We start from the raw sequence: 10,000 nt of genomic DNA, 5'->3' as shown, positions 1-10,000 counted from the left end.
TCCTCCAGCACCATAATTCAAAAGCATCAATTCTTCAGCGATCAGCCTTCTTTATGGTCCAGCTCTCACTTCCGTACATTACTACTGGGAAAACCATAGCTTTAACTATACGGACCTTTGTCGGCAGGGTGATGTATTTGCTTTTTAAGATGCTGTTTAGGTTTGTCATTTATATGGGTACCAACAGAGATGTTTTAAAAAGCAACTGCAGCAAAAGGAAATATTGTGAAAAAACAAAAATAAAAATTGGGAGGGCACCAAGTTTCGTCCTTGCTCAGGGTGCCATATTACCAAAGTCTGCCGCTGCTGAGATGGAGGCAAGGGAATAGCTTTGCCTTTAACAAAAGTGTGATCTGGAGAGATCAGTAGGAGACACTTTTCACAGCGCAGAGATCAACATTTTCACCTGCTGTTTTCTGTGCATTATTAAGCTGCTGCAGGTAGAGCAGGTTGAAAAGTTGGCAGGACAACCATGGAGGTGTTATCAAGCTCCAGGCAAGTGCTCTGTAATACAGCTTAGGCTGGGGACAGTCCCTCTCGTCTGGTTTACCAGAAGCCCCATATTACAAGCTGATGTTGGCAGGATACACAGAGGCTCCAGTGAAATCAGATCCCAAACATATGCTGCAGTAAATTTTAATTAGAGAGATTTGGGACACAAAAGGGCTCTCTGCAGGCTTTTGTAAGCATCACAAGGGAAAAAGTTCATGTTAGACAGTAACAGCTGCAATACACCAAGACGATGGGTAGAGAACCAAGCAACGTGACAGTTCCAGTGATCACATTTGAACTTCTTTGCAAATACTGAATTGGGAGCTAACCAATGTCAGCCTTCCTAATATTACTGAACTTTAAAAAAAGAGGGGGTATGTCACTTTCCAATAATGTCCAGTTCTAACCAGTAGATAATTATAAAACAGCCAGTTAGCTGGGGAGGAAATGGGGAAATGTCCTGGCACACTTCTGTGCTACAATTGTTGTTGTTCAGTCGTTCAGTCGTGTCCGACTCTTCGTGACCCCATGGACCAGAGCACGCCAGGCACGCCTATCCTTCACTGCCTCTCGCAGTTTGGCCAAACTCATGTTAGTAGCTTCAAGAACACTGTCCAACCATCTCATCCTCTGTCGTCCCCTTCTCCTTGTGCCCTCCATCTTTCCCAGCATCAGGGTCTTTTCTAGGGATTCTTCTCTTCTCATGAGTTGGCCAAAGTACTGGAGCCTCAACTTCAGGATCTGTCCTTCTAGTGAGTACTCAGGGCTGATTTCTTTGAGAATGGATAGGTTTGATCTTCTTGCAGTCCATGGGACTCTCAAGAGTCTCCTCCAGCACCATAATTCAAAAGCATCAATTCTACAATAGTTTATGCCAAAATTGTACCGGTATGTTTGCTAGCCTTTAATGTGGGACAAGACTCTTCATTGCTTTCGACTTAACACAGCTGTCCCTCTGGAATTTGTTTGGTGATAGAATCAAAGAATCATAGAGTTGGAAGGGACCCCAAGGGTCATCTTGTCCAGCCCCCTGCAATGCAGGAATTTGCTCTCCCAATGCATATACGATGTCTCTAGGGGTGTTCGGTCTGTGAGCAGAAATAGGCGAGCTGTACAACAATGACAGATGTATTGTTTTTCACTTGTGCACATGTAGAGACAGTGCAGTATAGTGCTTAGAGCAGGGGTCAGCAAACTTTTTCAGCAGGGGGCCGGTCTACTGTCCCTCAGACCTTGTGGCGAGCCAGACTATATTTTGAAAAAAAAATATGAATGAATTCCTATGCCCCACAAATAACCCAGAGATGCATTTTAAATAAAAGCACACATTATACTCATGTAAAAACACCAGGCAGGCCCCACAAATAATCCAGAGATGCATTTTAAATAAAAGGACACATTCTACTCATGTAAAAACACGCTGATTCCCGGACCGTCCGTGGGCTGGATTTAGAAGGCGATTAGGCTGCATCCGGCCCCCAGGCCTTAGTTTGGGGACCCCCAGCTTAGAGTGTCGGAGTAGTATCTGGAAGACGAGGGCTCAATTCCCCACTCAGCTATGAGTGTATTGTAGTAATCTTAAAAGATGCAAAAACTGGGCCAGAAAATAATCCCCAACGTTGACTTAAAAGTGATGCATTTTTAATAAAGTGGAGGCTTATTTTCCTTCTGCTATCTGTAACATTCTGCTACGTATTGTTTTGGAGCTCTTGTTCACTAATGGTTAAGGTAGGAATGGCTGTTTTTATTTTGGAAATGAGAAGCACATGATTTCGGCAACAATAACTTGAAGGGAACAGAAAGTTCACATGGCAGAAATTGAGAGTGTTTTCCAAACCACAAGTCCCAGTGGGATTCCCTCCCCCCCCATTGCCTGTTCTTTCAGTCACCTCTTCTATGAACCTCCTCTGATAGCTTGTAGGTTTTCAAATATTCCTTAAAACTTTTTCCACATTTGTCGAAATATAAACTTTTATATGCCTAGCCACCAGCCTAAGGGCTCCTGTGCTTTTAACAAGGGCACGGCAGGAGGCAATTCAACTACCAATGCTTTCTCCTGTTATAGAGCTATAATGTGGGGGTCAACACCTGCTGAATGCCTGCCTGCAGCTTTTAAAGGCCAGAAAACAGGTAACATTCAGCTATGGCTGTCAAATTTTCAACTCACAGCTGCAACTGTGGCTTGTGGGGAGTCTTAGGCCCAGAAGCCAAACCTGTCTTCAAGTCCTCTTTGTCTGAGCATAAAAAGGTAAAGGTAAAGGGACCCCTGACCATTAGGTCCAGTCGTGTCTGACTCTGGGGTTGCGGCGCTCATCTCACGTTACTGGCCGAGGGAGCCGGCATACAGCTTCTGGGTCATGTGGCTAGCATGACAAAGCCGCTTCTGGTGAACCAGAGCAGCGCACGGAAATGCCGTTTACCTTCCTGCCGGAGCGGTACCTATTTATCTACTTGCACTTTTGACGTGCTTTCGAACTGCTAGGTGGGCAGGAGCTGGGACCGAGCAACGGGAGCTCACCCCGTCGCGGGGATTTGAACCGCCGACCTTCTGATCAGCAAGCCCTAGGCTCTGTGGTTTAACCCACAGCGCCAACCGCGTCCTTTTGTCTGGGCATACCTCTTACCAAACCTGCTTCACACCTTCCATAGGTACTTTTACCTGTATGAAATGTGTCCTTGGACTACAATAACACATCTTGCTAGCCTGGATGGGAGACAGAGAAGTGCATATACGTGTGGCTATAGAAACCTATGAATTTTGTATGGCTGGAAAGTAGCTTATTGTGCAGTCATATCCATTGCGCTTCTCTCTTTTACTTCTGGCCACATCCACTTTTGCCTCTGGCCACGCCCACTGCTAGCATGACACACACACACACACAACCATTAAGAGTTTCCTGTAAAAGAATGCAATCCTCAGGCTTGAAAAAAACCTTTGCCCCTCCTGATCTACAACAAATAAGGGTTTATCCACACTTCTGAGAGGTTTTACTGCTGAATCAGAACAAACATCAGTCAGGTTTTCTGCAGACTGACATTTATTCTGATTCAGCAGTAAACAGCAGGTTTTTCTGGGGAAAGCAGAGGGACTGAAGAAACACCTCTTGGACCTATGCCTAGAAATCTCAGGACAAACGGAAGAAATTGCATGACAAAGGGATGCGTGGATGAGCCCTAACTGGTGGTCATTTATTTTGCCATGTCATAAAAACCTTCACCTGCTAATTTCAGCAGAACAAGTCTGCAGCCACAGAGGCAGGTTGAAAAGTTCACAACTCTTGTGTTTTAGAAATAGGTGGGAAGCAGGCAGGCATGGAGAATAACTGGAAGTTGGTTGTGTGATGCTACTCGCTCCCTTGTAAATAGAACTGCATTTGTGGTGCATTCTCTTTTAACTTTTTGGCCTTTAGCAAAGTTGGCTTAGATGATAATGATTATTATTTTTAAACACCTTTGTGTATTTCCACCCTTTATCATATTCAGGGTTAGAAACTTGCTTGATCCTCAGGGCTTTGAAAAGCTGTCAAATTGGCAGGATTGTGGTCATGCAATTGTCCAGCCACATTGGCTGCAGATGTACAGCATGATTCTTGGTAAAGGGAACAATCATTGCTACGTGTCACAAGGGAAACTTCGGGAATCATTCTTGCAAAATGCCTGCATTCCCAGAATGCACTGCAGAATGCGGGCAAATGGGGGTGCACCAGATCTACCTGGTGTTCTGTTAGGTGAAGAAAAAATTGTGGTGGCCGTTCTCTGAGGATTGTATCCCTTGGGAAGTGTAGAAGATCAAAGCAGCAAATCTATCGTGAGAAGGCTGGTGAGAAACGCTGTGAGAAGATTGGCAAAACTGCGGAAGTGATGAATTGACATGAATGCCTGCCTAAGGTGCCCACCCAGGCTGAGGAAAATAATCTATTTGCTATGGGGTGGAGAGATGTCCAGCCCTACCTATATAGGATTTTTTGCCGGATCACTGACATATTTTGGAACCTCTGTCACTACAACCATGCGGCACCTCATCAAGAATACCTTGGTACACTGATGTCCGTGAAACTGGAGACCTGATGTTATTGAGGCAACATAAGCAACCAGCTTTCTGTCCTCACTAAGCTCCAAAGTACCAAATCCATCTTTCTTCTCATAAAACCTGGGAGTCACAAAAGGTGGTAGACCCTCCCTTTAGTGGAAAGTCCAGTTTTTCTCCTCCTTTGTAAGTGTTGGACCAGTAAATACAGGGAAAGTGATGTTTTAGTGGCTATTAGGTCTAGAAAGCTGACAATTCTTCTCCGGGTCAGATTTATCGGAGCCAGAGAAGAATTTGGGAGCTTGAAAGGACCCATCTCTCCTTAGAGCCAGGCTTTTATGAGCCTCCTCTGAGTCAGAGCTTGTTTCCCTGGCATCTCTAGCGGAGAAATAGCATGGCAATATGTACCACAGCTGGAAGAGAATTCTTATCTTGACATCACTTAAGCCCTCCCCGTCTGTCGCTGACCCTCAGCCACAATCCTGCTCAGTGAGCACTTACATGCTGCAGCTGCGAGGAGGAGGCTGCTGGAGCCTTAAGAAGAACAACTGTGCCAGAAGAGGCCCTCTGCAATCTCCTTCCCACCCAGCTCAGAGATGATGAATACCACGTTCTCCAGCAAGGACACTTACTCTCCTGGGGAAGCTGCTCCCACAGTGGACTCACTCATCACCTCCTGCTGCACCCTAGTGACAGGGGCATGGGTGCCGGGGATCTCGGTGGCCACAGATGTCCAGAAGAACCAGCACGTGGCAAGGATGGTACAAATTGCTGTCCTTTGTGTCCTCTGTCTGACTGTCATCTTCGGGGTGTTTTTCTTAGGCTGTAACTTGCTGATCAAGTCGGAGAGCATGATCAACATGCTGATGAAAGACAGGAGAGCCTCCAGGGAAGTTGAGGTGGTTATCATTGAGACTTAACAATGGAAGCGGACAAGGGGGAAGAGAATTCCACCAGCCTTTGGGACTTCAAGGGTGTTTTGCCGAGTTGGCTGCTAGATCCTCAAGTTGGTACTCTTTAATGGATGCTAAAAAATGAGGTGACAGGATGGAAGTGGATTTGCACAGAGAAGGATGTGCTTGTCCAAAACGTCATTTGGAAATCTGTGCTCTTCCTAGTTATTTCTCTCTCTCCCCTTTGGGTGGATTTTCCTACACAGAGACTTCATAGAGCCTGTCTGGGTTTCAAAAGCTGTACAAAAAGCCCAGACCGAGGGCAAAGGAACTGCAGTTTTGTGCCGAAATCTTCATGGAATGGGCTCATCAGTACGTTTCTGTGACTTGAGACTGAGTCTCTTTGCTGCTATTGCGATTCTGATTCGTCTTGAAGAAGTGCAGCCACACCCTGGAAGAAAGAGAGAGAAAGAGAGAACACCCACAGAGACACTTGAAATGCATCCAGATCATTTGAACTCTGCCAAATTGGCTGCGTGTCAGAATTACCCCCATTCGTAACCTAAAATGGCCAATAAGCATGGTCATCCCTCTGTTGAGAGACTCATGGTTGCCATAAGCTATTTCATTGTTGTTAAATGTCGTGCAAACCCAGTGAGGATGTGTAGCAGCGCTGACAGTGATGGGTTGTTTATTGTGTCCTTTCCAACCCTATTAAATAGGCACGGAAATGGTTCTGATTTCTGTTCAGTCTCGACTTGCACCCATGCTCCTTCTGCAGGTCCTGGATACTCAAGTTCAAAATGAGAAAGGCCTGAGCTGACGAAGCGTGTGACTATGTGAGGTGCACAGCAGTCGCCAACAAAGGTATTTTTGGGTAAGAAATGAATTTTGGCCTGAGGTTATTGAGAACTGCGTTGGCAATATTGAGACTGAGTACACACCTTACCTGCAAAGTACAGAGCTTCCCCCAGAGAATCCCGGAAACTGTAGTTTACCCCTCACAGAGCTACAATGCCTAGCACTCTCAACAAACTACAGTTCCCAGGATTCTTTCTGGGTGTGTTTGCAGCATCAGTTACATAGGAGCCACTTGATCAGGGTCCTTGAAGGGCAAAATGGATCCTTATGGACATTTAAAGGGCTAGTTAGATCAGACTCAATTATTTCTCTTGTTTGGGTTTGGGGTTTTAGTTCCACCCAAAAAGAAGTGGGTTGGCGTACCATACCACCCTCCCTTACTTCAAGCACTGAAAAGGGTAACAAATGTTGTTAGAAAGACAGTTTGGCTTTATTCCTTGTTGCCAAATAAAATGTAAAAATCATTTTGCACCTGTCAATAAGTACCATGTGCTGCGGGGTGGGGTGGGAAATGACATATTTGCAATATGTTGAAGTTAGCTCAAGAGAAGGGATCCTTACTTACGGTGGACATTCTCATTGCACTTTCTCCTCTGTTAAGCAGGCTTTTCAGATTGAGGGGTGGGCTCAGTGCCGGATTTACGTATAAGCTAAACAAGCTATAGCTTAGGGTCCCACTCTCTTGGGGCCCCCAAAAAATTAAAGGAAAAAACAACTGGATGTACATTTCCAAAATATAAGATAAAAAACAAATAAAACAAAACCTACATACAACAACAGTGTTTTGTGTTGTGTAGGCTCCTATGATGTAAGTAATGGGCCCTGCCCATTAGTGGACTACTATGGTGATATTGATATTACATAAAAATGCATTGTATTAACTACGCATTGTACAGGTTATAACACTTAATTTCATATTAACAAAGCTATTTATAATTATTAGTAGTTTGCATCATATATTTACACCTATTATTTCATGTTACAGCAAGTTTCTAGAGACTAGATTATGAGTCTTTGTAAATTGTGTTTCCAAAGGAACTTTTGTTATTGCCAAATGCCAATGTGTTTGCATTATTAAGTTTGTTATGAATAAAAAAATCATTTAAGTTAGAGCTTAATAATTATTTCACTATTGACATACTTCTTAATTGTATTTCACAATTAATATACTTCTTCTTAATTGTATTTCAGTTCAACAATTACTTTGATAAAATACGTATTTTGTTATGTGCAAAGGGCTTTAGATACCTATAAGGTCCATAAATTACCATATAGCATATATTCAACACAAGAAACAGCGACAATTTGTTGTTGACAAAGGACAGCTGGGCATATAAAGGACCCCATTACCTTCAGTAGTTTAGGGCCTCATCAAACCTAAATCTGGCCTGGCCCTGGGTGGGCTACAGACAAACCACATTTTGTACAACTGACTGACTGCTAATAGTTCAGGATTGTTGATTGATATTTCATCAGTGGGAGCTCATGTCAAGAGACGAACTCCTGAGAGCTGTCATTGCTCCCCGCATTTGGAGATAAGATTCCCCATCAGGTCTTGCTGAAGGTGACATTCACCAAGCTGTAAGGAGCAGACTGTGAGACAACAATAACGTAGCTCCTAGTGAGAGAATGAGAAAGAGGGCGATGAGAAGCCTTGGGGAGGAGAGATGTCAGGATTGGCTACCTGCTGCTTGGATTCCTATTTCCTTCCCTTTACTCAGCATAGCTGCTGTAGCTCCACGCCCCTTATAGTAATGTTTAGCTAAACAAAAAGGGCTTGCAGTCAGTAGAGCATGAGATTCTTAATCTCAGGGTTGTGGGTTTGAGACCCAAGTTGGGCAAAAGGTTCCTGCAGCGCAGGGGGTTGGACTAGATGAGCCTTGATGTCCTTTCCAAGACTACAGTTCTATGAAGACCACCAACATGATTCTGAGTGTGCAGCTGTTTCTTTCAAAGGGAATGTCAGAATGCAAGTGAAAATAAAACGTCAGGCTTTAGGAAGAAATCTGCTGGAAAAGCCTGAGCAATTAATTTTGCTCTTCCGTTCCTGGTCTAAGGCTGTGTACACAGGTAGCCTTTGCAATGCACAGGGGTTGATTTTTCGCACTGCACTTTTGTAGAAAGTGGTTTGTAGCTGTACACACATGATGAAGTCATCTAAAGCAGCAGCTACTCTCCATGTTGTCTGTACACAGGCAGATATCTCATCACTCTAGTGTGCAATGCTGTTCTCTAACACACCCATCCCAATTAGTACTTCCACGTATCTTTTCAAAATTAAAATTATTTTTCAGTCTTTTGAAAGAGGGGGGCTGGGAACAGTTGTGCTGATGTACAGAGGATATACACAGAGGATCAGTATACAGAGTATACAGTATGCAGAGGCGGCTATGTTACCGTACTGCTTCTTGTTTTGCTTATTTCATGCATCTAGGCAAAGCAAGCAGGAGAGGCGGTGGAATGGCAGAGTCCTGCAGTGCCAGCAGGTGAGAAGGTGCTGTGTGCACAGGTTTGCAACAAGACCTTGAGAAATACATTCTTGGCACAAAATGGATTCTAACCGTTTCAGCAGAATGGGCTTTAGATTGACAAATTATGTGGGACAGGAATGACGTGGGGATGACGTTGTGTGTACAGCATCCCCAAAAGGCTCCTGAATGTACATTACGACAGTGTGTTCCTTCCATTTGCAGCTGGAAACTTGCTTTTCCTCCAGACTGGTGGTGTGTTGGTCACTCAGCTTCCAGCAGTGATTTTATGAGAGATAGTATCTCTGGCCAGTAATAGCACTAAGAGGTTGTAATCACTTCGACAATACATGCAAGACCATATATTGCAGAGATGTTCATCAGGGCTTTAAACTGTTAGGCATTAATCAGAAGAACTGCAGATAAGATTCCCCTCTCTCAGGGAAGATCTTTGTCACTTGCAAATACTTCTTGCATATCCTAAATGTTGATGAATAATTGAAATAGAGAGGAAGGGGAATTTTGACAGAAATCTTTTTGTTTGGATGTGTGGCCTTACTTCCTCACAGGATCAAAGTTTAATGGGCCCACAAAGACAGAGACTGAAACTAGTCAGGAAAGCTGCCAATTCTGGCATTGGAGGGGTTTGGACTAGATGAACCTCAGGGTGCCTTCCAACGCTAGGATTCTATGATTCTAAGATTCTGGTGAAAGCAGCAAACCTGGGTTGCCAATTTTTCAAGTAGCCATTGCAGCCCTGCCTTGATGAGTAGCAGCTGCCGCTGTTTAACTGCAGCCTTTACCAGATGATAAAACTGGCTTTGAAGGGCAGAATAACAGTTTAGGTAGGGTTGTTGTCTTTCCTGGTCTGTTAGCAAACCTACAGCAAGCTCCACTACATGCAGCCCTTGCAGTACTGTCCCAAAGCTGGGGACTAGAGGTGTTGGGCTTTGGGAAGGAAGTGTGAGGGCTCGGACAGGGTCCTAGAGCCCTCCTGTATCTTTCCCAAAGTCTAGTTCAGGCATAGGCAAACTCCGCCCTCCAGATGTTTTGGGACTACAACTCCCATGACCCCATGTCCTGTTAGCTAGGGATGATGGGAGTTGTAGTCCCAAAACATCTGGAGGGCCGAGTTTGCCTATGCCTGGCCTAGTTAGTGCTTTCCCAGCTTTGGGAAGGAGGTGGGAGGGCTCTAGGACGCTACCAGAGCCTTGTGCCTTCTTCCCAAAGTCCAAAGCCTTGCTGTGGATCCACCGCTT

The 10,000-nt window shown here is 44.6% G+C and overlaps 1 protein-coding gene across 1 annotated transcript; it reads left to right on the top strand.

The window, feature by feature from the left end:
• Window positions 1–5,115: 5,115 nt before the first annotated feature.
• LOC117043005 (protein reprimo A-like) lies at window positions 5,116–5,439 on the top strand. The gene has a single exon (XM_033142629.1). The coding sequence runs from the start codon at window positions 5,116–5,118 to the stop codon at window positions 5,437–5,439; it is 324 nt and encodes a 107-aa protein (XP_032998520.1).
• Window positions 5,440–10,000: the final 4,561 nt, after the last annotated feature.

The sequence above is a fragment of the Lacerta agilis genome, chromosome 2 (genome assembly GCF_009819535.1).
Source record: "Lacerta agilis isolate rLacAgi1 chromosome 2, rLacAgi1.pri, whole genome shotgun sequence".
NCBI classification, from domain to species: Eukaryota; Metazoa; Chordata; class Lepidosauria; order Squamata; family Lacertidae; genus Lacerta; species Lacerta agilis.
The sequence above is the reverse complement of the archived record's forward strand: the minus strand, read 5'-3'. Positions and strand labels throughout refer to the sequence as shown.

Bases quoted from the DNA above. Each gene is read 5' to 3' on its own strand.
- LOC117043005 (XM_033142629.1), top strand. From the start codon at position 5,116: ATGATGAATACCACGTTCTCCAGCAAGGACACTTACTCTCCTGGGGAA.